The sequence below is a fragment of the Solenopsis invicta genome, chromosome 6, assembly GCF_016802725.1.
Source record: "Solenopsis invicta isolate M01_SB chromosome 6, UNIL_Sinv_3.0, whole genome shotgun sequence".
Classification (NCBI taxonomy): Eukaryota; Metazoa; Arthropoda; class Insecta; order Hymenoptera; family Formicidae; genus Solenopsis; species Solenopsis invicta.
In genome coordinates, this window is record NC_052669.1 from 21,067,505 (window position 1) to 21,095,346 (window position 27,842).

Below are 27,842 nucleotides of genomic sequence, written 5' to 3' on the forward strand. Positions count from 1 at the left end.
TTTTTTTTTTAAATAAAATTTATAAAATGTTTATAAAATCTTATTTTGTGGCACTTATTAATTTATAAGATCTAGGGAGAATCATTAATTTATGAATAATTAAAAGTGCCTTTTATGACGTTGGTTGTTAGTATTTTACGACCGCTCTGCTATCTCATAAATGCATTCTTTTTTTCCCCTCTTCAGTAAATTACGTCCGTTTTATATACCTAATGAACTTTTACCTATAGGATGATTGATAGAACTCTATTAAGCTAACAAGCTGATGCTGATAAGATTGTGTCGCGTTAACATCTATTGAGTTATTTAAAAAACACAATGGTATTTCACTATTTTCTTCTATTTATAATTCATAAGGAGAAATGATTCGCATGCATATCGCGCAGTTCTTTTTTGTAGCAAATATTTTGCGCGATTGATTAATTTATAATACGATTTTAAACCGTGTTATTTTGTCCTAATAGAATATGTATTAGAAATGAAAATCATGAAGTAATGAAATATATCGTTGGTTTATTAATATTTCGTGTGTTTTCTTTTTTAGATACGGAACTGCTTTGCGAAGCGTCACATAATCGTCATACTTTGATACTGAATATACGCGCGACAATTAATCGGTTTCGCGAGTGATCATTGTGTAAGTGCAACGAAAAATATCTGCGAGAAGGAAGAGACCTGGGAGGCATTAAGCGGAGCAACCGTGAGGTGATTAATTCTTTATATAATATTTATTTTTCATGAATGATATATAATTATTTCATTCAATTTCTGTGTGAAAGAAAAGATAAAAAACTCAATACATGCGATAATTAAAGATAACGTTTTTAAGCATCGCTATAATCCGGATAAATTTGTGTGTTACAGATCGACGTAGTCGCGATAACTCCGCTGCTGCGCTTCGTATCGGTGAGTCCCAAATGTCTCTTAAAAACATTACTTTTTATTTTAATATGATACAATGGCTTTATGAAAATTATATTACGCCTAGATAAGAGATATGAATAAGTAAAAATTTTAGTTGAGAGCACACGAAAATAATGCAGATAAAGATAATACCTCGCAAATCTATTGTCTTAAAGTAGATGGGTTAAGAGATTAATGCTGCAATACTTAATCCTGGAACATGTGGAATCTTTTTGTCGATTTATTGCACTTCTACACATACAGAGACTATAAAATGCAGCTCGCAATGTGCACCGTTTATTTGCACATTTTATTAGGATATTATAATATATTAATCGCCTAGAATAAAGTTTAGAAGTATAAAAAGATAATAGAAAAGAATTTATAAGTTCATAAAAAGTAGTAATAATTGAATAAATTTTCTAAAAAAGGAGCTTCTAATAAAGATTTTAATAAATCTAATAAAGCTATTAATGTAGTCTACACAATTGTATTAAACATTCTATATTAAGAGAAGTTTAACAGAAAACAATGAAAAATTATATGTTTAGAATATTATGTGTGAGCAATTTTCAAATGTATTATATAGTTATTAAAATTTTTTAATTCTTTTTTAAATAATAATGAAAATAAAAAAATATGGAAAAAAACTAATAATGAAAGTATGCAAACAAAATATTTGTATAGAATGTGAAGCTTTTGTTTAAGTTTCTTTATAGTATTAATTTGTCATGGACCATAAAAATTGGAAAGCGAGACATTTATGTCTAATAGATGCATGCATTTATGTGTAATAAAAATAAATTAGTATCTGTCAAAGTAGGTCGAAAAGTTATATGAACAAATTCTATTATCTTTCCTTCTTTCCAAATACTTTTTAATTAAAATTTTAAATTTGTGCTTGGTTCTTTTATATTTTTCCAGGATGAAGTATTACATAATCTGATGCAGGAGAAATATCAATATTGTAGAGACTTCTCAATATGCACATATATAAATTAGAGTCATAAAAAAGGCAATATTATAGATTGTTTTGGTACATACTGAAATTAAAGCATAGATTAAAGAAGAAAAATATTTTATAGTTACATATCTCTACTTTTTTATTGAAACAACACGCTAACTAGGGTTAATTATATCTAATATCTAACGTATCAATTTTAACTTAATTTTTTAGCCTATCCATGTTTATCTACATAATTTGGTTTTGTATCGTTTAAAAGATAAAAGAGATTCAACAAACATTTCATCATAGATGAATATATTTCAAAACTGAATTTTTTATAATTTATACAATTTACATAATGAATAATCATGGAGTTTATTATTTATATATCAATTTTATCTTAATATTTCTCTACTTAATATTCTAACACGCACATGAGAAAGATATCAAAAAAGAGATAATTTAAAGATCTTATTTAATATCCTGTATTTCTCTTATCACGTTTAAACGCGGATTATTTATGATAAATAACAAATAAATTATTAAACAATAGTTTTTTAACTTAGAAACTAATAGTTGACGAATAATTTGAAGATTATAGAGATATACAATGTCTTGTAATGATTTCGTCAGCTTGCGCGAGGTATCGATGCGTGTTAATTAATTTCCGTGCAACGTAGTTAATAAACAGTTGCAAAATGATAAGTGCAGAATGATGAAATCGTGTCGAATAGGAGATATGCACGAGTCCATGAAACGCGCCACGTACTACTAATCCCCGCTTTGTTATATTTCGTTATGAATAACGTATAATCTGCGGTAATAATAAGATTACAGTAAGATGTATACTCACTAATAGATAATTAAAAAATCAAAATTAGATTGTATGCTACTTAATGCATTTTATTTAATTGCATGAATGGAAACAATGACGTAGTACCTGTAACAGTAATGTTTAATTGAGAATGACCTTGTTAATTCTCAATCACGCTCTTGTTTTAATCAAACAAGTATTTATTTTATTAATAACTATCTATTTTATTATAATTGAATTACCAAAACTATTTCTAATTAAAATTTTTAATGCTGTTGATACAACATTTTTTGTGATGTAGTCGATTGTATTAAGTATTTAAAAAACACATTTACTATATTATATGGTACATTTAAAAATGTAGATAAAAATATATACTTTTTAAATTTATTTATCTGTTATACATATATATATATAAATTGGAACAAGTAAGATTTATCAATTTAAAAGCAATTGCTTAATTTTTGTCGTTAAGCAAATCTAATGGTTACAACGTGGCAATAGCGCAATCCGACGACTCACCGAAAAGTCGACTTCCTTCGGGAGATTTAGATACAATCTTGCGACGTGAAATCTTAGGGGAAAAAGCGGTTGCTCCTCGACGCTCATTATAGTTTTTCCGTTGGTGTTATTGAGCTCCTTGCAGAGGCTGATCGAGCCCAGCCAGAAGCCGTTACCAAAGTGAAATTGCGAGGAGTAGCGGCCACTCGCGTCCGACACTGAAAAGAAAAGTCAGACGAAACGGTGAAAAATAATTGTCGGTCATCGGGGCGGAACGAGCGAGATAAGCGTACCACTTTCGTGTGATTTTTATCGCGTGTTCTCTCCCTTACGAGAGAAAGAAGAAGGGCACTTTTGAGATCGTAGAAAATTGTAAGGCGTGTCGGCGTGTGCATGACGACGTGCGACAAATTCGCGGAAACATTTGCGCGACGTTTTCTTTTTCGTAAAATATTCCTGAGATCTCTCCGGACGCGCGGAGCTAGTTACCCGGATGCTGCGCCTTGATGGTTACTCGGTTGCTTCATAACTTTTTTTCTCCCCCGTCTCTCTCTCTCTCTCTCTCTCTCTCTTTCTCTCTCTCTTTTTCTCTCTTTTTGAATGTCTGTCACCGTCTGCACCGGGAGCGCAATAAAATATCGTTTGTCTCAAGTTCCCCGAGGGGTTTGATTACACGGCTGTCGGCGGAAGGTTCATTGTCAGTTACGTAAAGCGACTCGTGTTGACCACGAGAGTAGAAAGTGCAATCGGGCTGCATATGCACATGTTCGCGTGAACCGATCGCCATCGTAAGAACGCGCCGCTCGCGTTATCGCGAAAGCGATCAATTTTGTGCGATAATCTGGAAGTATTGGTATTACGCAAATGATCGTGGAAATTTTAAGAGGCCGTAACGTAAATAGGCGTTAAAATAAAATGTATTGCATACTTTCGACACGCAGACGGTAATAATTTCTCTCGGCTCTCGTTCGCGCGTGCGCGCGCGCGTTCTAAGACGCGCGATGTGTATGACTTCTTAGCGAAAGTTTAACTTAAGTTAAATCGTCGGACGTCATAATTTCAATTTCTACCTATATGGTGATATATTGCGTAGACACAAGTAGCTATAAAGTTGCCGTGGAATTGTTTCGAGTCATAAAGTTATTGCTGCATTTCGGCGCTGGAATTCTCAGCCGGTGCTGGCGCAACCGGACTGGCGTCCGGTTGATTGATGGGTAATCTGGCTTTAAGAATAATGACCAGTTGTGGCGGGTTATGACAGCCGCGAGATCAAAACGCCGAAGGAGGTTGCCCAACGCGAGTCCTTTTTCCGCGTAGCATTTGGAAATAATCTCCGCAACAATGAGACACGAAATTGCCGATGCAACTTTTTATTACTTGTCGCGGCTCGCGGCAACTTGATAATTGCTAAAGTTTCGTTTACTCTCGTCGTATATTTCGCGATCGTGTTACTTAACGCAGCGCGTTTCCGTCAGCGCATAAAAGTTGTCACTCGGATGTTCTCCGATTTAATGTATTCGAAATTTGTTTTTTTTTTCTTTCTTTCTTTTTTCGCGCTCGGCAGACTGGCGTCGCGTGGCGTGCTCGCGTGCAAAGTCATTCTAGGTTGATCATTCTAAAAATTTCTCCACGTACATATAAAAATGACAGTTTTCTTTAGACGTACCATTTCTCGCGTATTCAAGGGATAAAGTAAGTCATTAATAGAAGCAGAGATGAAAAAAAATTGCTTTCGACAATTAGTGTCGCTTTCTAAGTGTAATTACGGACGTGCGACTCGGCTCGTTTAAGAGCCGCTATCGCACACCCGAATCGGTGCGGCACGACGCAGAGATGCTCTCACCGGGTGTCGCGTGTCGCGCGCGAGAGAGACTGCAAGATTGCAGTTTCGCAAGTTGGATGCCGCGACGCGAAATAGGACGGCAAATTGGCCATCGGTGCATCCGTCGACGTTATTACTGCGGATATATTATATCGCGATAAAGCGAACGCAGCCCGCGACCGGAAATCACTGTAAATTCGCGAATGTGACTTCGCAGCCCGCGTGCTGCGGCTGCATTGCTTTCATCGGTGCCGGCCACCTCAGCTTCCCAAGCCTTTCTCACTTTCTAAATCGCGGACGGACGCGGTTCCGATAATGATAGCGTAGACTGGTGGCGACATTATTAGTTAATAATCGTCATTGATTATGTCGCTTATGTAAAATAATTCATGGGTCTGTTTCTCATTCTTGTAATTTAATCTAATTATGCGGTGTACAATTATACACGGAAAGGAGGAACGGTTTTGCTTAAGTTTCTAAAAATTTCATTGGATGCAGATCTGAAAATTATTTTGTTATGCCATCAAAATAATTAAACTGAATTGCTAGAAATGTCACGATTTTTGCAACATTGCTCATCACGCTTGAACATCCGTCACAATTATTTTCATGGCCCAATTAAGTTATTTTCAGATCTGTATCCAGCTTTAAATAAATTCCGTGTTTGTACAGTTCGAATAAAAACGCGCAATAATAATTATAACAATAAATTTTACGATACAGATATGTCGCTTCGATGATGTAGAAGTGACAGAAATTTCAAAATTAGCGACCTTGTTAGTAGAACATTTTTAAAGCTTTGAATCGAAACATTTTAATTAGGACAATGAATATGCATAACTTCGCTTTCTCGCCTATGTTATACTTTCGATCGTAAATGGATTCGTTAAAATATTATATCATTAGTTTTCTAAATTCGACCACTAGACCTTAATATAGTGTAAATTCTATTTTTTATCAGAATGACACTTATATTCCATATAAGCGAGATCTCGTTTGAGAGCTACAAATGTGTCCTTTTTCTGTAAAAATATATTAGTCTTAAGAATCGATTGATAAGACCTTTTATTATCTGAAAAATCGAACAATGCTAATTTTTTATTTGTGTTATTTTTCTATCAATGACACGATGTATTAAACTTTTTCATGAGAAATTCGCATGAAATGTCGAAAGCACTTATTCGGCCGAGATTATCGGAATATTGGAAATCGCGAGCAGTATATAAATATTTTTGCGTATGCATTTTTATACATGTCTTATTTTGTGCCTAATTTGCATGTAAGCACGTTATATGTATATTTCTTAATTTATAACAAAACTGTTTATAGTTCTATTCTGTAGGGAACATCTAATTTTATAAATAAATTAACAGAAAAAGTACAAAATAGTACAAAAGTAAAATGAGTAAACAATATACGAATACATATAGAGAACTTAAAGAGAAAGTAAAGTAACGTTCTTGATTGGTACGGGAAAATTTTTTTTAAGACAAATTTCGTCCTGTGGAAACAATTCTCTTTCTTTCTCGCTCTCTTTTCATTTCAAGAGAACTCAAGAAGTTCCAGTCTGAATTTATGTTAATACTTCAGCGCGACTCGTTTGCACGACTTCACTGTTGATTCTCTTCTGAATCTCTTGCTGAGTGTCATCTTCAAAATAGTAGCGGCTAAATTTCATTTCCGTAATACAGTATTCGCAGGAAGCGTAAGTAAAACCTCGAGAGTTGTTGTAAGGTGTCAGGAAGTTTACTAAATCAAAGTAGCAAACTAGACCAAAGCGATCATTACGAGCAAGAAAACGATGAAGTCGCGAAATGATGAAGTTACTTTGATAAATCATCAATAATCGTGATAATTATACATCAAAAACCAAATTTGTCGCTCAATAGAATTGTTTTTTTTTTTTAGCTTATTTATATCATTTATATTTTTGTAATTATACTCTCTTTTTCTTTTTATCTTTCTCTAATCATTCCGATCGAATTTTAATTATACGTTATTTTTGTTAATATTTTTATCCAAAATAAAAACTGAAATAACGAATCTAAATTTTCAGAGTGGATAACTTAAGACTTATAAATCATATATTGCTATTATATTTTTCAATTATAGAAATCAATTAATGTAGAAACGTTAATTTAGTTCTCAGGGAGTCTCGAAGGAGTTCCGATTATATTTTAATAATTAATCCAAATTACTTACTTTTTGCCGCCCAGAGCTTCCCATCTCTCAGCGCACTGAGAAATCTTTCCATATCCCTTCGGCATTCATTCTGAAGTTCTCCGGGTACTCTGGCCCACCTCAGAGGATCGTAAAGATCAGCGAGCCATTGTATACTATTGGCCGTTTTTTCGAGTTTCTCCTTCATAAAATCAACGTCGAGATCCCGGTGCTCCTCCTCGTTTCCGTCAAACATCTTCAAGTAATTCTTCCAGTCCAACTCTGGGTTATTCTTGCTGAAGGCAATTAGAGACGCCTGCTTGCCGGACTCATTCTGCTGTGTTGTGTACTCCGTTACGTTAAAGCTTGCCGCTTTAGTCTCGTTCGAAGCACCCTTCTGCGGTCTGCTTAGCTTGAGGATGTTCGATTCTTTTTCCGTGATCACTTCGCAAGCGACGCATACGATCACGAAGAGGTAACTCAACGGACGCGCCATGTCTTCTTCTGTTTATTATTAAAGTATCCACCACGCAGAATTCACTTGCGCTTTGGGAAACGATCGACTAGATTCTATTTTTTTTTTGTCTAACGGAAGGGAGATCGAGCTCACCGATTTTCGTCGTTAAAGTCTCCAGATCCCGTCATCTTAGCTTTCAATGAAATTCCTGTTAGGAAGTTGTTGTAATGCTATTGTAATGAGTTTACTCGGCCAGATTCTCGTGCATGCCTGAACGGATGTGCGTGAATGCGGGAAATGCCGATTCACTGTTCAGAATTCGAAGAATTACGCTTGAACGTGGTGCACAAAGTGTTGATTTTGGCGAACGAGCAACTTGCGAATTTGCTACACGGGCCGCAACGATTTGGATACCAATTTTAACACCGCATTGATCGTCGTAATCAATAAATGATGATCAATAGAAATATGGTTACAATCGGTACTGTAATTGCGTAGAATATTTATGTATTATTTAATCAATGAGCTACGTTTAATAAAATACTACCATTGAATTTTAAATTTTATGATACATCAATGAAGCAGCAATTATAATATTTTGTATGAAACTTTTTCACTCTTGATAAATTCTGAGTCAAAATTATATTTATTAATCGTGTTCCCAAATCTCACTGATTAAATTCTCGAGAAGAAAGACAACACGAATCGCACGAGGAGAGTCTGTCTGATCTCGGCACTCTGCGATCCGCGCACGTTGGTTTCACTGCTTAGCTGACACACGAAGAAAAATTTAACAGGAGATTCCTTCACAGCATAAGGAAGGTGCCCGCACATATGACAGACTAAGGATCACGCACTGAATGAAGCGAATAAAGTCTGCGGCAACGTTCACCCGCGGATAGTGGGTTCCCCTTTCTCTTACGACGCGACGATGCACTTTACCGCCGTAAACGCATTTCCTTCTCCAGGTCGCAAAGAAATGTCTCGTGGCTCAGCCGGTTTTTCCACTGTTTCACTGGTAGAAGTATTGGATTGAATAATTACGTTAATATTGATAAGATGATTAACAAAATTTTTGCACAGCGTCCCGTTATTAATATTTATTTTTAATTATTGTTAATAATTATATTCATATTATATTAACACTAGTTTACAATCAAAAATTATTTTAAATCAGACAAGGAGTTTCTTACAGATTTTTATATGCTGAAAACAATGTCGCAAACCAAGTGTTACGTTTGGTTTTCAAAATAATTGAAATTTAATGTGCAAAAAGTAGTTTTTTTTGGCGATATTTCAAATTTTTTTTTATAAAAGAGTAATATTATCTTGAAATTCTGATTAGAAATCATGAATGTATTGTTTGTCTTTTATATAATGCATTTTTTTAATTTTAATATTTCACTTTTTAGTCACGTTATGAAGAATTTAAATTAAAGAGTTTTGTTAAGATACACACAAATTTTTGCTTATGACGATGAAATTGTATATACTTATAATTTGTAGTCTGGCTATCGATACACATATACAGTGTAATTTATCGTAATAGATTCTTCTAATTGTAAATGTATAAATTGTATAATATACATTAATATTTAAATACATATTGAAATGAAACAAAAGTTTGTAGCAGTAGTACACAATAAAAAGTAAGATACTAAAATAAAAAATACAATATATTTTAGTACACGTCCAACAATACATTCTTATTGATTTGTAATCAGAATTTTCAGATAACCTTTGTAAAAAAAATTGTAAATATCACAAAAAAATCATTTATTTTACATTAATCTCGATTATTTCGGAAACCTGATATGCTAGTGAAAATTTGTTTACGGCATCATTTTCAGTATCTAAAAATCTAAGAAACATCTTGTCTAGTCTTTGAAATTGTAATTTATATTATAATTAAAATACTTTTTTTTTGTAAATTAGTGTAATCAATTAATATTATAATAAAATATCTGAATATCAATTGTTGACTTGCTAATACATATTTATTATTTTACATTTTATCACGAAACAATTGAATCTTTTTCACTAAATAATTATTCGAATTTCTAATAAAATTTCTAACGAATGCAACATTTTGTACTCGTAATATTTTGTCGTAATTTCTCGGAAGAGCGCACCCATATTGTCAGACACGCTCCATTTCCGATTATTAATCGACTGTTCGCGGTAATGACAGAGGACAGTTTTACATAATTGCAGTAATGTGATGGATCACTATATAAGACGTTGCGCGTGTTAGACGTTGCGCGTAGAGATTGCTTATATAAACGATAAATTTTTCTCAAAAAAATTTTGATCGTTCTGTACATCACGCGTGTGACATATAACAACAATTATTTACAGTCCAGACGCTATAGATATGAGAATGAAAAATATGAGGAACGTCGTTTGTTTCGTAAAATGCATAAAGTAAAGATTAGCTCGGTTTAAAAAAAAATCTAAGCGATGACTTATGCTACTAAATACAATGTTAAAAAAGTGTATATTTTAAATATATATTTTAAAATACAAGGTTAAAAGATTTATATTTTACATGCATATTTAAAAATACAGGGCTAAAAAATTTTTAATGAATATTTTAAAATTCAATGCTTCGATTTTAAAATGCAATGCTAAAACATGCATATTTTAAATAAATATTTTAAAATTTCAAGAAAAAATGTACGCAACTAATTAATTCTGAGTTATATTTAGAATAATTAATGTAGTTTTACACATAAGATATCTTGTTTTATAAGAGACAAATCTTGATTGTTTTTACATACATAATTATATTACATAAAATTATTGATAACATAAATTTTATTTTCACCTATAGTCTGTAAAACTTGTGTTAAAAGTCAGTTTACTTCTTACATAACAACGACATCCATAAAATACTGTTGTACATATGCGCATGCATTTTCTTATAATCTCAAAATTAAACATTAATATATACAATAAATATTACGAAATGAATTACGTTCGTAAATAATGCTTGTATATTTATAACACTAAAAAAGATATCTCGAGATAGCTTTGTGTATTAACGCTGTATTTCATAATCGTGTATTAAAAAAAATTATATAAGAAAAATATATCATTTTTATAATCTTATGGAAAAAGTAGATACGGAAAAATTAATTCATTAGAATCCTTACTCCTTTCTTTTTTTGTAAAAATGCAATTTAACATTAATTTGTACGATAAAATACTAATTCTTCGTAAATTAAGTCAAAGACAAGATGTTAATTATTTTTTTTGTAAACAATGTTTATAACAAATTTTGTTTATTTTTTATAAACAATAGCAATTTTAATTGATGTATTATAATTCTGACTGATAGAACTGTAATACTTGCATATTTTAGAAAATCTTATTAGACTAAATAGACTTGTCGTACATGTAAATCAGAACAGTAATTAGTAACAGGATCATATGGATTCCATTTCTGAGGCATGCGGTGGCTTAGAAGCCATTTACGTTACAATGCAAATACCCGCTCGTTAACCTATTGCATAAAGAGCATTTGAACGACCTAATTATAGTTAATCCAATAATAGTGTTATTAATGGCATTAATAATCGGCATTAATTGCTCATTACGTCCTATACTATTTGAGAATTGTACATTTATTTCCGGCGAGTAGATGTTTCTGTGATAACAAAGCTCTCTGCCATTAGATGTGCCACGCACCAAAGCCAAAATCATTTTGGTATATTGAGCATTTAGTTTAGTAACAAACAATTTATATTCAATAAGCGAAGCTTATTATCCATGAATACATAGGTAAACACGGAAATTGAGAAAATACCTTTTCAATTTTACGAAGATGGAGAGGTCCAACGTTCTTATCAATGATGGGTTCATACTTCCACGGTTGAGAAGAAGGGTCGGTTCTCTGTGTCGCTTGAAATAATAAAGTAAGTAGAGGTGATATGGGATGATTGATCTCAGTTGAGATTGGCAGCGAATAAGAGATCGCGTCGAGTAAGGGCGGAAATAATCGACGGGGCGGGCATTCTTCCAGATGGCATTGCCCGGAAAATGGTGAAAAGAGGGGCCCGAGGCGGAGGGAATTTTTCTCCCGAGAGGCATTTGGCTTACTCGGCTGTAAACAGGAGAAATATGAGTTTTGTATCCGAAAGCAAGTGTAAGCTTTTTCTCACTGACAAGACGACACAACGACGAAAGAATGAAGATGACAAAATGCTTTTACGTGTGAATGACGCTGTAACGACATTTGAGTTCCCCCTTCCCCCTCTCTCCCTCTCTCTCTCCCTTCGCTTAATAGAAGTTTAAAACTTTAATCGCCTTTTATTTTGTTCGTACCCACACACAGAATTTTTATTGCACACAAATAGATATGTACCAGAGAGATTAACCGCAAAACTCTGCGGCCGTCGGCTCTCCGCGAGCTTACTCCGTTTTATACTTTTTATGTGTCCGTATTTATAGCGGGGAGGATTTATCGAGGATCGAAGTCCTTGTCTCGAATGCAGCGATGCGTAAAAATGCATGACGACACTTGACAAATCGATTTTCGCGATGTCCTTCCGGCTGTTTTTCCAATTTTAGGGAATCTATCGAACCTTCGTGAACTATTTCTCATACCGGAGTAAGCAAGTCGATTCTCGGAAAATGCCATGACCTAACAACGTTTCACAGTAACGCGCCAAGAGAGTCGCGTACAGTAAAGTTTTTACTGAAAATATTATCCCGGCGTGCAGAGACGCGGGCGCAAATACTTTTAATTTCTTTATTACGTGTCCTGCCGCACACGTTACTTAATGTCTCTCATATTCCATAAACTCATAATGGACGTTTCCTTTTTCGTTAAGCATTACGGGAATATTTAAGTGAGGAGGAAGTAATAATAGCACGCGAGTGCCGAGCGAATCCCGGATCTTCGGCGAAAATTGAGTAATCGAATAGTCTTATGCAGCGTTTTCACTTTTATTTAATGTTTACATAAGGTCAATGCACGTAAAATTGTTACAAACAACTTTCAGCGACTCTCACCGGTCACGGCGCGGCCGGTGCCCGTCGTGCGCGTTCCCGGTGCACGTCGATAGTTTTCAAAGTTTCTCCCGAATTTCCCAATCAGTCCCTCTTGATCATCGCATTCACCATTGCCCTCATCTCCTGCTCTTTCTCGGAAACAACGTCTGGTGAGATCCGGTTGTGGCTTATGCAACCGGAGCTTTCTACGTGATCGACCGCGTGCATGCGCGGTTCCGAACCAGTCCTTGGTCAGGAAGCGGGAGATCGGTTTCGAATCTTTGCTCTTGTTTTCGATGCATCGCGAAAGTATTCGTATTACGTGTGCCGCCGTTGAATCTTTCTCTTTTGAATCGTACAACATCGATGTGTACAACCTCGGCACTTAACAACCAGTGGTTATTATTAAGATTACTTGGTGATTATTTAGCGCGTTCGCTCGTTTAATTTTAACTTTCTGATTACATGAATTGCAGAAGAATTTATTTGTCTCGGCTTACATGTTTTTAAGGAACTTGGTTTATAATAGAAAATTTTTCAATATAAAACACTTTCATTCTTTCAACTTAGTGGCTAATTAAATTCTAGTGACTCATAACATTCTTTATTGTTTACACTGTCTTCTCTTCTTTTTAAAGCTATCCTATCTAACTCAGCCTCTCCGTTTACATTGTGCGAATATTGCACAATAATGGCATCACAAATTGCCGAAAATTTTGCAATAATGTTCAAAGATGATTCGTCATATCGCTGAAATTTTATCGAAATCAAGTTTTTAAATAATATTTGTCAGCAATTAAACAAATCTAAGTTTGAAGCATAAATATTTTACAATTATTTTAAAAATTGTTTGATTCTTTTATTTACAATATTACCAACGTTGAATGTATAATATTTCATTCTGCTATATTTCTGAAATACAATTTAAAAATAATTAGACATTTTTGTAAATGTACATGGACTATATATATATATATATATATATATATATATATATATAACATTTTTTAACGTTTTATACATATATAACTAAAATTTTTTTTAATAAAAAAATTTTTTTTTAATTATTAAACGGTTTCTTTCTAAATTTAATTTTGCCAATATACCATTGAGATGAATTGACGCATCGTCATAGTTTTGCCGAAATACTATTTCAAAATTGCACGCAAACAATTATCAGTATTTTATAAAAGGTCATTACTCGTACTTCTATTTTTGTAAATGTACCTATATGATAGTAAATTATAATTTTTATGCAAGACATCGTCATATAATTTAATAAATATTGTTCTATCGGGGCTATTAATTAAAGAAGATTTATTTATTACTTTATTATCACATTATCACAATATTACAAAATTTATTTCTACTTTACTCTTGTCACTATTCTTCTTTCTCTTCTTCTTAATTCTTTCTTCCACATAAGTTTACATTTGCTTTAGTATATTGCTTTCTATCTAAATTCTTATTCCAAAACTAACTTCAAATTTTATCCTCATTTTTCTCTATTTACTCAACCCAAGTTTTTATCAACATTTTTCTACATAGTGAGCTATATCGATTACGTGATTATATATTATATGTTATAAATGATACAGGTAACAAAAAGAAACTTGAGTATTTAGAATTAAGATGTTTGTAATGGGAAGTAACATCGTTATTTGATATTCTTCAAAGAATAGAGAAAGATGGGACCACGTTTCCATAGAAAGAAGGTTCTCTGCCATATATATATATTTAATGTTCCTTGGGCAAAGTAATAACGTTAGGCTTGCAAAATATATGACGGTCGTAATTTTGGATAGCTGCGAACAGAAGGAATACTATATGTCAAGCGGATTCTACGACATTTCAAAGATAAGTGGTGTCTGGGGGAAAACTACGCTATATTTAGAATAAACATGCATATTTAGATTTATTACAAGGTCGGCAACTCCCCTTTTAAGAACGACGATCACGTGTCATGCCTAATTAATCCGCCTAAGTATCGGAAAATAAATTATTTGAAAAATTACGAAACTAATTTAACATGCTAAATTAAGTATGTATTGAAGATTTGAAAGAATCTTACTTTTCTGCTGTACGTATGTGAAAATTGACAATTGTTATTAAACGTTGTCACGCATTTTTACGATCCGTTCGCAGCAGGAGTTCTAAGTCTGACATAATCGATTCTACAAAGAAAAAAAAATTTTTTAAAAAGTTTTGTAATTATCTGTGGCGTTCTGAGCCCGGTGCGAATGAAAGAGAATGTTTAGCAAATCGGTCACATGTTGGTAGAAGTGTTACGCGCTAACGATGCGGAACGCACGTGGGGTATGTCAGCCTTCATACGCGGAAGTGAAAGTCGATATGTTGTGGGATAAGCTTTCCTCGTTGTCGATTCTCCTAAGGCGCCTTCAGCAAGATTTTCTTTTGACCGACTCGACCGAAGACTTTGTATCTGCAGTCGGTGAAGCGATTTTCCTTTTAAACGCCGTTTCTGTCGTCGATACCACGCACGAGAATTGTAAAGAATTTTAGTAAAGCGGCGCTGTTATGTTTTAAAATACCACTTACGAGCTGGAGCTAATATTAATCGATGCAGTTAGAGTTATACATAGTCCATCGTTCTTTCTTAAATATACTTCTCGGAAATATTCGTCGTTTGATGTTTTTTTCATGCACATCGCGTGAAATATTCATCAATGTTGTAGTAAATTATCGGATTATAATTGATGATTGAATTATTATTTTATTTATAATCGCACTGCTCTAAGTTTATGAGAAAATTTTTATTACCGTTATCGAGCATTTTACGTGTTGCGTAAAATTCTATTTACTTATCAACAATACTTTTATACAAAAACATGCTATAGGAACAATTTATTATAAATTTTACAAAGATAATCTATAATTAGAATTTCGAGGCCGTACTTCTACACTTTTTACGAGAGTCGATTGTCGAGTCAGGATGGCCGAGCGGTCTAAGGCGCTGCGTTCAGGTCGCAGTCCACTTCTGTGGGCGTGGGTTCGAATCCCACTTCTGACAAATTTTTTTTTCCTACGAAGCGCGCACAATAGTCATTTTGCGAATGTATTTGCGATGACAAAAAATTTCTATTATTTGTGGCAATCCGCGGATAGATTAAAAGTTTTTTTATCAGTTGCTCTGTCAGTAAATTAATGCATACAATTTAATCTATATTTATTATTGATTTGCTACACAATTTATACTAGTATAGATGTTTTTGTACAATTTCATATATTTTGTGTAATTTTATATTATTTCAAAACTTCATATTTTCTTCAATTTTCTACAAATAATCAATTAATTTTACGATCATTGCTGCGGTTGTTCGTATTGTGGTCTTTATCGAATTTATCGAGGATATCGAGACGTAGGAAAGAACCAACGACAGATCGAGCTGTGGATGCAGCTCTACCAAGTCCACCCTCTAATGAGCTCGCGCTGTTCTTGCTGCTGCTCTTAGCAATTTTAACGGGTTTCGTTAGTGCGAAGATGTTCACGGCGAATTTCAGCTCAGCCACTAGCGCTTCCCAAGGCGTGATCTGTATAAAAGATAATTGAGTTTTTCTTTAACATGTCGCAGATATAATAGCGATATAATTAATTTGTTACATAACATTGGCACAACAAGCAGTGTAAAATCTATGTACGTGCTGTGTATTATGTTTTATAATTTAATTTATAATAGGAAAAAGAGAATTATAATTATTATATTATATTAAAAATTTTTTTAATTATTTTCTTTGTTAGACGAAATAAAAGTAACTAATTTTACTTATAATATTTGTTAGAAAATTAATAGTAAATGGAATAAGAGCTTTACTTTCTCCTCCACAGCGACTTTGCGTATATTCCATAGGAATTCGCAAATAGCGATAAAAATTGAAGCGCTGCAACCTAATATTAGAACGTTAAATACACCACTGACGTTTTCCAATCCTAATTCAGCTGAGTTACTACTCTTTTCCGTTTCACTTTCATTGCACTTTCCTCCACCTTTTGTTATCCACCATTTATCTTTTAGTTGTTGCAACCTGCCTTTCTCTGATAGCGTTAGGATCGCATTATTAATCGTTGTTCTGTACTGAGAATCTACGGAAGTTGTAAGATAAATGGTTTATATAACGATAAAGTGGACAAATATTAGATACGTATAGAGAAATTATAATATTACTGCGTGGCATAGCAATGCCATAGCCTTTGTTATCAATGAGCCCGCCAATTTTTGTTAATTCGCATTTCCTATCACGCTGCATTTCGTATTCGATGCCAGTGGATTCCATGAGAAAGGCATATTGTCTTTTACTGTTAAGAACTCGCTCGATACCTGGAATATATGTTAGAGTGCCAATGCATTTAAGAGGAACAGGAGAAATCCAAGAAAAAAAATTTGTTTTTTTAAATAATGTATTATAATGAATGTTGTTTATCTGTTTTGGAGAAAAAATATTTTTCTTATCTTCTTTATATGTGCGTATTTCGAATTACTCACCTTTTTTATTACTTTTAGTGAATACGCTCGGCTTTGAGTCCATCATAGTAGTATACATTCGCTTGTACGTCGTGTAATTTGAATACTGAGATGAGACAATATTGAGTCAACTCTGTAAATATTTAAATTGCTAAAAAAATATGTCGATAAATAATCCAACCTACTTGAAAAAATGCCAGTGTTGCACCACCCTCGACTGCACCGTATTTGATTTTCGTCTGCTTTGCCAAATCCTCAACGTTTTTAATAGGGTCTTCCATTTTGCCCACAGTGAGAAAGGCGGCTAGATTCGCCGTATATGAGCTAATCATAATCAAGGTAAAGAACCACCACATGCTAGTAAGCATACGAATGGATGGTGCTCTGAAATCGATTTATTTCAATTTTGTATATATTAGTTTGAAACTTGAAAAGAATTAACATAAATGTTAGCAGTAATATTTTTTGAAGCTTACTTGGGCAGTATATCTGATCCCTGTTGCATAAGAGAACCGATAGTGAGCCACAAGGAATTTTTTAAATTAAAGTTATTTTCAAGTTCTTCAGGATCAGCATTGCATGGATGCGGATTATCCCACTCACCAGGCGCCATTCTTTACAGAAAAATTTAAAATTACAAAATTATTTTTAACAGTTATCTTTATTATTAATTTCATTAATTAATTTGAAGAATAAACTTTTTATTACGTTTATATATTTTTATCAAAATTATTGTTACATTTTACTTAAGAAATCTTACCTTGCCTGAAGATACAACATTATCGATACAGCGAGGTAAGCAGTAGCCATATAAATCCATACTTGTGTAGAAAAAGGAGCCAAGAATGAATTTGGGTCCGACGGTTTTTCTTCCGGTTTTGTGAAAACAATACTGATTCCTAATGATTTATATAACTTATTAGAATACTGCCGTAAATTTATATGTATGTATATATATATATATATATATATATATATATATATATAAAACTCAACAGTTTTATTGTGATTTACTTTGTTTTTACAATATATTCATATTTTTTACATTTTTATGAGTAATAATATAGTATCTTTAATATTCAATATTGTTACCTAAATTCATAAAGGGTAGACTGAAATCTACAGCAGTCTTGCGTTGGTATGTGATTGCTAAGTCAACTGTAGCAAAATCAACTTCCTGTGAAAATAATTTTTAAAAAATAATAGATCATGAAAAAGTAGAGTAAATCAAATACATGCATTTTTGTTTATTTTTATGATAATTCGAGAAAAATTCGAAATTAAAATTGAAGATGACATATAGAATTGTTGTTCAAGTGAATTGTAAAGATAAATTTTTTGCCTTTAAAGCTAATTTTTAATACGAAAACATATTATTTGATTGCTTTACACATTTTTATCGTATATTTTTGTATAAAACTTTTCTGCTTATAAATTAGGGAGTGGACAAAGAAAGATGGTAAAACTAAATTTAAAACAAATCTCTATGCATAGTGCGTATAAACAATGTTTTACTTTCATGATTCATAACTAGGCCTGGGGTTTCTTTTTATTTGTTTAACGTTTAAAATTTTACGGTAGAAAAAAATATTGATGTTTAACAATTAAAAAATTTTAACTTAGGAAAAAATTAATAGGTTAAAGTTAATGTGTTTTACAAACTAAGTTAGAGATTTATGAATGGTATTTCGAAAACATTACCAAAAATGTAAAAATTTTACGGATTGTTCTATTATTATGTTTGTGTATTTGTATAAAATTTGAACACATTTTTTTTATTGGTTTAAAAGTTATTTAATTTTTTTGTTTATTCTTGGTCTTATAACTAACTTTTGAACAAGCAAGTAGATTTATATCCATTTTCGTACAATTATTTATTACAGTTTTGTTATTATATGAAAAAATTGTGATCTAATTCGTAACGTTCTCTCGTCAAATTTGCAAAATTTAAAAATGTTTTTTTTTTTTTTTGTATATAAATTTGGTAAGGAAGGAAAATTGAGAGTTAAAATAAAATGTTTCTATTTACTGACAAAACTCTAATAAATATTTGTGCAAAAATTGATTTAAATCTACTAACTTGTTTAAAAGATGTATTTTTAAAACTGCAACAAAATATAGTTCCTTTTGTTGTAAAAATTATTATATTCATACATTTTTTGTTTTCTTTGAAAAAAATACAAATTTTTATTTTATAACTTTTGTTGCAAAAATAAATATTTTTGTTGCAATTTTAACTTTTAGTTTGGACTGTGTAGCGATAACATTCTTAAATTAAAAGATATTAACTTTTTAAATGCGTTAGTTAATTTTTAACTAATTAATTATTATCCAACCTTGTCCATAACACGCTTGATTAGACCGTTCCAGGTCTTTTTTTCCTCGTCCCACTTGCCATACTTTCCATCGGGCACGATTTCGAATTCATATTCGAATTCTGAAATATTTGCGATTTCTTTGAATAAATCAATACAGTAACCTTCGTAGTGTTTTGTACCGATCATTACACTTTCCGTTGATGAAGCGTTTGCTACCATTACATAGGGTGGATTCTAAATCGAACAAAGTTATTATGTACCTCTAAAAATATTGGTGTAGTTTATTGTAAATTTGCACATTAAAGAGGAAAATAAAAAAGCAAGTAACTAAGAAAGGAAAAGAAAATGCTTATAGAATAATGACATGCACACCACACACTCACACGCACGCATGCGCGTGCGCGCTTACATATAATACGTCAGAATAACAAACAAAAATTAACTTCACAAAAAATATTTTAAATACAAGTTAGGGTAAAGTCGGTTCATACGCCGTAGCTATTGAAAATTTAATTTATCAAGTATTATTTATTATGTTTAAGAAAAATAAGTTATGCCAATGAAAACTTTATGCTGTTTATTATTATAAAAAATTTTAAATATGAAATATTTCTTTTCTTATACTTGAAAACGAAACTTAAAAAAACCCTTGCATTTTTGTCATATAAAAAAAGTGGCGGGATTTACGACTACTTATGTGTAAGATACACGGCACATTGATTATTTACAAATAACATTTACAAATATGATGTAAAATAATATAATGACTTACAAAATGTGTTTACAAAGTTTATTAGGGAATAAAAATAGTAAATATGTTTACAGAGTAATAATAATGCAATATTGAAGAAATTAATATGCACAGACATCAAAAGAGTGCAGATATGTACGCATTGTATTCTCAACATAGGGTAAGTGTTGCTTTTCAATCACGCAGTGTATTACGGCATAAATTCCACTCGCTGAAAAGGCCGTATATTTTAAACAAGTGGAAGATATCAAACTAAATAAAGAATACAAGAGCTATGCACTTGTATCTTGCTTGTATTTCATCCTTTACTATCGCTCTACATTTACATATCATGAAATAATCATTATGCCTTTTATATTTTCTACAGTAATCATTTTACGTAGATAGTAATACACGATCGCGCTATTTCTACATAAAAAAATTAATTTAATTCACTATATTTTTGTTAATATTAACAATAAAGAACTGTAATTACAATACAATACTAATACAGCAAAGGCACATAACAAAGTGGTTATGAGCAAACTATCTTTATTTTTTCTATTTTTTCTGCTGTGGCGTATATCCCCCCTGCGGCGTTAATACCGACTTTACCCTGCCTTATTTTGGCACATTTCGATATAAAATACAAAATATTTCGTGAAATATTGATTTTTTAATAATTCTACCTTTTTTTTTACTTTTTTGTGTAGCATAATTAGAGAAATTTATATTGTGTGAAAAAAATTATATAGTTTTATTTAAAAAAATGGAGGTGACTTTTAATATGTAACTTTCAAAAATTGATTTTATTATTATTTGTTCTCCTTTAGATTATATAACTTATTTGGAACATTTTTTGCTAACAGATTTATTTATTTATTTATTTTATTATGATACGTCTTCCTGAAGCATTTTAAAAATACGATATGCTTATGAAGACTATTACGACCCTGCTTTGGGCGGAGCTAAGATAACCTCTTTATAGTCACATTCAGTTTTGAGCATGTGACTTTAAAGAGGTCCTACATCTACTTTTTTATAATGGATATAAAAAACAATCTGACACTTAAAATAAGATTATTGGAATATATATTGCTTTCCATTTATGTATTTATTTTTATAATCTTTTAAGATATCAAAATAATGAAATAGCTAATGGTTGACGTATGATTTTGATGATTTAATATAAGAGCTAATTAATGCATTAAATAATAATACGAACTTCTAGAGTGCTAATCACGAATTTCCTGCTTTTCATCGTTTTGGATACATCAATTTCTTGCTCCTTCGCAGTTTGCATTAGGTGCAGTCCATCGGACTTCCAAACACCGACTCTTTTTGGAATCGAATTCGGACGTTGAAAGTTCATAATATGTATGTCAAAACCAGTTCGGTGACCGTATTCATTAATCTCCATAGTGCCCGTAATCTTTCCCATGTTCGAAATCTGTGTAAAAACAAAAAAAAAAACCATTTTGTTATGTTAAAAATAATTAAGGAAAATTAATATGATTATTTAAGTTATATTCAAACATAATAAGTATTCGCTTAATTTGTTATTGTGTCACATTATATTCACAATAAATTTAATGTGAAATGTTTGTCAAATAATTTTGGCTGTATAGTTCGGTATTCATCATCGGTTTATATATTTAAGACCATTTTAAGTATTATCTTAAGATATCTTAAGATAGATGAATTAATCATAGAGCTATATTAAAAGCTGTGGCATTGCTTGTGACGGTTTTGGAATAAGAATCGATTATGAATACTGATTATATAGATTTTTTTTTAATGATAATAGTTTTTTTTAATTTACAAAAATGTAGAACAAATTTTTTTTTATCAAATTATTTTTCTATATGTCTTAAAACTTTTGACCAAATTGCTATTTTTTAAATAACGAACTTTTACCTCTTGCATAATGCTGATAATGTTTCGTCCTGCTTGATACTTTCTAGTATCGTTGGTACTACAAGAAAGTTGTACAGGATTAATGAATCTAGATTTCTTGTCATCAATACTTCTGGCATTTAGGGTCTCTATTGCTTTATAAAACAAAAATACTGCGTCGTAGAGAACCGCTGAATTTAGCTATATAAAAATGGTATATGAAATTAAACTAATTAATTTTATTCTATTATAAATTATTATAAATTATTCAATCAATTGTTAATATAAAATATTTTAATTCAACATAAATGTGAAACAGACGTTGATCTATCCATTGTAATTAATATTTCCTTCTCTTAAGTACCTGCACAATAAAATATCATAAATTTTTTAGTTTTTGTATATACTTGCTTATATTTAGAAGAAGTTATTACCTTTTTATCTATAATGTTTTATTGTTAAGCTTAATGGCATTGTTGCGATCATTGTAGCGAATTTATTTGGGTTTGTTCGCGCTCGCTTAGTCTGGATCCGGCTTGATGCAAGTACTTAAGAATTACACACACACACACACGCACGCACGCGCACACACACACACACACACACACACACACACACACGTGCATACATACATACATACGTGCATACATACGCACGCACGCACACACACAAATACATACATACATATATGTATGAATTATATCATGACTAATATTGTTATATTGTGTTTACGCCTGGCAGTTAAAAATTCTTAAATAAATACCCAAGCAATTCCGTACACGTCTTCCATCGTCTCTCTTAAACTGAATCCAGTGATATTAACAGTACTTATGTTTCGTATTTCGACAATAGGTAACTTGGTTGAATCCTATGATGTTAATGGAAAAATCATTTTAATAATTATTTGTGGTATTTATTTTCTGAAAAGCAATAATATGCTATTCTATCAAATTTTCTAATTATCTAACATGTCATTAAAAGTTCACTATCTTTTTATGCATATAAAGTAAATCACGTTGAAAAGTACCATATTATTGAGATTAAGTAAGTGATATACAATACCAAATATGTTAGGATGAAGTTACAGTAGTCTGATAGCAATTTGACCTCCTTTGCGTTAGAGAGAACTTTCTCGATTTTCTTCGGTTCGACATCAATAATTACATTACATATCGTTAAATTGCGTATCTCTTTAAATAGCGAGCGATAATCTGATTCTTCGTTCAGCTGCCGTACCGTATGTGTAACCGGATTTTCTCCATTGTTTTTTATTGTCAATATCTTATGAAGGCGTGACAATCCCTCGTCGGTATCATAAATCGCTGCGAAGTTTGTCCATTTTGTTGAAACGATGATACTTTCGACGATGTCGCTGAGAGCCTGTACAGTTTTGTCGGTCAAAAATCAATACATTACAAAAATGATTGCATTTTTAGCTGCAGTATTAATCCTTAAACACACAAGTGGATCTGAGAGACTTTTCCGAAAAAAACTTTACTTCCGTGCTATTTTATTTTAGTTAAACTATGAAGTTGGTCAATCATAGCAGTCGATAGAGAAAACTTCAAACTTTTTTTTACTTAGCCCGAATTTTTTTCTTCACACAGTAAGCAATTGAAATTTTAGGAGAATTTCCAGTAATGAGTTTAAGGGTTAAAATCATAATTTAACTTGCATTTTAGAATCACCGTCTACATTCCTGGCTGAGGCAATATTTTTTGCAATAAATTTATTACAATACTTGGGCGTGAGGGATTATAATAGATGCTCTTGTTAGCATTAGTATTATTGACCATTAATTTAATATTGTGATATTACTATTCTGGTTTTATTTGAGATTTACGTTCCAAGCCTGAAAATGACAGCGCGCAGTTTTGAAGAATTAGAGAATGTATATACGAAATATATTATTATGTATATACATTCTCTATATTAATATGTATTATTGAGCACTAAAATTTACTATAATCGTACATTTTCTTTATCTAAATTCTAATTATGCGTTACCCTGTTATGCGTTTGAGCCAATTAATTGTGGTATGCGCATAAAAATTACAAGTGAAGAAAAAAATTGAATACTTGTGTTATTAAACGTATATTTCAAAATCCTTCTATTTTGACTTGCCATAATGTATCTAAGAAATTGATATCTGCAAAATGCTTTTTTTATATAGCGACTGACCGTGCTAAGTTGCTCACTGGCAGGGAATATGTTTATGGTCATTGGTGATGAAAATTTTTTTTCCATGTTTTCCTCTTCTAATCCTTCGTTTTCGCGCCAAACATACTCGATGTGCGGTATATGAAATCGCGCAGCAATACTCGCAACTATTCCACGAGTATGCCGACTTGTAGGCCCAAAAATGGCTGCCACACCTTGCTCAAGAAGGTTGCAAGCTACATGGAAAATAACTAATAAATTTATAATCTAAAATTAGAATAAATTAATATTGCGTATTTAAAGTTTTTTTTGCAAATTTATTTTTTGAAATTTACACACACATTCATTTTTGACTGTAAAAAGGTAATACTTTTATCTTTTCTCATTACATTGTTTGAACGTGAAGATTTGATTCTTTGTTTATATATCGTAATTATAAAGTTCTAAAAAAATTTTCAAATTTCTTTACCTGGGATTGAGAGAATTAAAAAAATATAAGAAAATTCTGCATATCAAAATTGTTAGATAACAAATTTACCGACAATATGGCGTAATTTTCATTTGAAACAATTAGTTTTTTTTTTTTATTCTTAAACTCACCAGCTGCAGCTGTCTTAAAGCTGTCGGTATTATCGTCAACGTCTTCAATGACTGGGACAAGTTCAAATGCGGGTGCAAGGTTTTCATGTTTTGTCTCTGCTATTGCCCTTACAAATATTTTTCGAAGATCTTCATCGCCTTTATGAAAGATTGCTCCTGAAAACATTAATAAATGTATTAATAAAAAATTTGACGTTAAATTAATTATTCGTTATAATTTGTGATGTACCGGATGTTCGTTAACTTATTATCGCATATCTGGTAATAATTCTAATAAAAAAAAATGATTTTATTTTAACATTTTGCGTTTATTGTTATTTGCAGTGTAGTTTCGAGTCAGTAATCAAAGTTAATATTAATGAATTTTTTATAGTGAAGCACAATATTTCAACATTTTCAATTTATTTCGATTATTGTAATAAACTATTTTTTTTTAATTGAAAAGTTTTCTTAGATTTGTTACAATGTATAACAAAAAATTGCGACTAATTGTTGACTTTAAAATTTTGGAGTTTGTTAAAATAGCTTTATAACATGAAAACGTAAGTATATTGTACCTTAGCTTGAAATATTAGGTGTACATATGTGAAAAGCTTTGTAATTGTTTCGATCAGGGAAGCGTATTAATATCTGGTTATCTTCATTCAAAAATTGATATTAAGGTTTTCAAGCCAGTATTTTTTATTAATATTATGACTATTTTATTTTTTATCTGAAATATGACGATATTTTTTTTGTTCCGCAATAGTACTTTATTTGCTACATTAGACCATTACACTGCACCAACATAGTTGGCTCTACTTTTCGCGGGGCGCAGTATTCAGTGTGCGAAATAGCGACACTGGACTCTAGTCATAAATGGGTCACACTTCTGGCAACATTGCGATGTAGCCGTCAATTAATCTCGGAAGTAAACCTTTGATAAAACGATAAAACTGTAAAGTTGATTTAATAAACAAAAAGTATTAGTTTATTTATTATTAAAAGCTCTGGATCTCGAATTCTGCATCTACGGTGCAAACTTTCGAACTTTTAATATAAAAATTTGGCCGAATATATTACTGGATATTAATGATATATCCGGCTATCCGACCTCGTAGGCCAAATACCTGGTACTTGCCAAATACTTGGCACATCTCTAGTTAAAATCTAATAAAAGATATATATAATAATAAAGGCAAAATTAATTTTGATGTAAGAGAGTTTTACAAATAAAAATTAGACGTTTTAAATAAACTAAATTATTATTATATTTTTCAATATAATAAATACTATTGTAAATGTGGCATGTAACTGTAATAAGAAATCTGATTCATAAATATGTTTAATTACTAACTCAGTTTGCACTCACAATCAGAATGACTAATAATTCACTGAAGTGAAAAATTTATTAAACTTAAATATGAGATTGCCTACATCATATTAAACCTATTGTTAAAAAATAAATATGTAATATAATTGCAATTAATATTTGTAATTTACGAATAATTATTAAATATTTGTAATTAAATAAGGGCTAGTATTCGCTGATGACTAATGTTTTCACATTTTATTTTACGCGTATCGGATCCATATTAAGTAACAAGTGCATGTGAATATCATTAACAATATTTCTTTTGCATGATTTTAGTGAACATAGTGATTATCATGCACAGAATTCATGCTGAATAAACTTTAATTCTAAAATTTCGTTATATGTTTACTTATATGTTTCATGGACTAATTATTTTGAGATATTTTTTGACGACGTAATAATTTGTAAAGGAGAAGAAAAGACAATTGATTGGATGTATATATTTGATTATTGTTTAATTTTAATTTATGTGATATAGTCGTTAAATAGAACATTAAATTAAAATACTTCTTACATTCTATATGGCGTTAATTTATTTCAATCTACGCTTATTAATTTTATTATTAAGCGATTCGACATAAACAAGATTTCCATACTTAAGCTATATTTTCTAAAATTTATTATTCTTTAAGAATGACCATTGCTTACCGATTTTTATTTGTCGCATGAAGCCGTGGATGGGTGTTGTCATTACTAACAAAACTAGTGGAATAAATAACAGGCACTGTCGTGGAATCATTTTAATTAATAATCTGTAAAACACAGTGGCGAATTTACTCGGCTCGAGATACGTTGTGCTTGTGTTTAAAATATAATTATTACACGATTTCTCAAATATTCGTGTATATCCGTATACTACTTGATTTTGTACTGCAACATTGTGAATAATTAATGTATAAGAGCTAGAAATGTGTAAAGTAGATTAGTTTTGGATTACTTATCCGCATGTAAATTTTTTTTTTCTTTTTTGAATGCATGGTATGTACTAATTTTTCGTTTCTTTAATTTTCTTAAGTTCAGTAATTGTCAGTGACTTTTGCGTACATAACATTGTACATCAATATAGACAACGAATAACAAATGTAAACATTAAATGTAGATTGTAAATAAGATTTATGTTTTTTCTTAAATTGCAGATTTAAAATTATTCTTAAATAACAACTTGAAACTTATACAAAATATATCATTAATCACGATTTAAATATATATATAATTGAAATTTTTTATATAAAAATATAAATTTTTACAGGTTACAATGTTTAAAATTAGAATAAAAAATTATATTAATTAATTATTAAAATAGATGATATATTAAAAATTGTACCTCAGTATTTGCGCGTCAGTAACTGGTCAGTAACTATTCTTTCATTTCGATTCAGTTCAGGCACTTTTAATTGAAATATGTTATGATTTTAACTTTGTTCGAACTTTTGATAGAAACTTCTTGAAATTTCAAGTAATAGAGAAGAGAAAATCAATGTTCCGAGAAACTGTATTCGAAGGTTTGTGTTCGATGTTATCCTACCATACTGATCTAAATTTAGATCTGAACCGTCCTATATACGTTTGGCTTCGCATCATGCATTTTACGAACTATGTCGTAGCGACTACGTCATACATACTTTCAATAATAATAATTTTATATTTTTATGCTTTAGAAAAATGTGTGTATAAGTAAGTGTACGTTATTGAAATTTATATAGA

The 27,842-nt window shown here is 31.3% G+C and overlaps 2 protein-coding genes and 1 non-coding gene across 3 annotated transcripts in view; 1 reads left to right on the top strand and 2 right to left on the bottom strand.

Moving 5' to 3' along the window:
- Nucleotides 1–8,512, bottom strand: part of LOC105203788 (nose resistant to fluoxetine protein 6) — a 32,936-nt gene extending 24,424 nt beyond the window's left edge. Inside the window, exons 1-2 of the mRNA XM_011172690.3 lie at nt 7,189–8,512; nt 3,186–3,382 (exon numbers count right to left, since the gene is read on the bottom strand). Of these exons, the coding sequence (XP_011170992.1) occupies nt 3,186–3,382; nt 7,189–7,642 (651 nt within the window). The 5' untranslated portion in view covers nt 7,643–8,512. The remainder of the gene's footprint in view (nt 1–3,185; nt 3,383–7,188) is intronic.
- A 7,033-nt stretch (nt 8,513–15,545) lies between these two features.
- On the top strand, nt 15,546–15,629 carry Trnal-cag. The gene has a single exon. It is a non-coding gene; the product is annotated as a tRNA-Leu (tRNA).
- A 275-nt stretch (nt 15,630–15,904) lies between these two features.
- LOC105203854 (glutamate receptor ionotropic, kainate 2) lies at nt 15,905–26,877 on the bottom strand. Its single transcript, XM_039450289.1, has 16 exons — nt 26,787–26,877; nt 24,785–24,940; nt 24,206–24,420; nt 23,086–23,403; nt 22,787–22,891; nt 22,045–22,224; nt 21,353–21,577; nt 19,416–19,631; nt 18,172–18,256; nt 17,840–17,978; nt 17,556–17,693; nt 17,265–17,463; nt 17,101–17,185; nt 16,783–16,935; nt 16,432–16,700; nt 15,905–16,150 (listed from the first exon to the last, which is right to left on the bottom strand). Exons 1-16 carry the CDS (start codon nt 26,875–26,877, stop codon nt 15,905–15,907), a joined length of 2,820 nt encoding a protein of 939 aa, XP_039306223.1.
- Nucleotides 26,878–27,842: the final 965 nt, after the last annotated feature.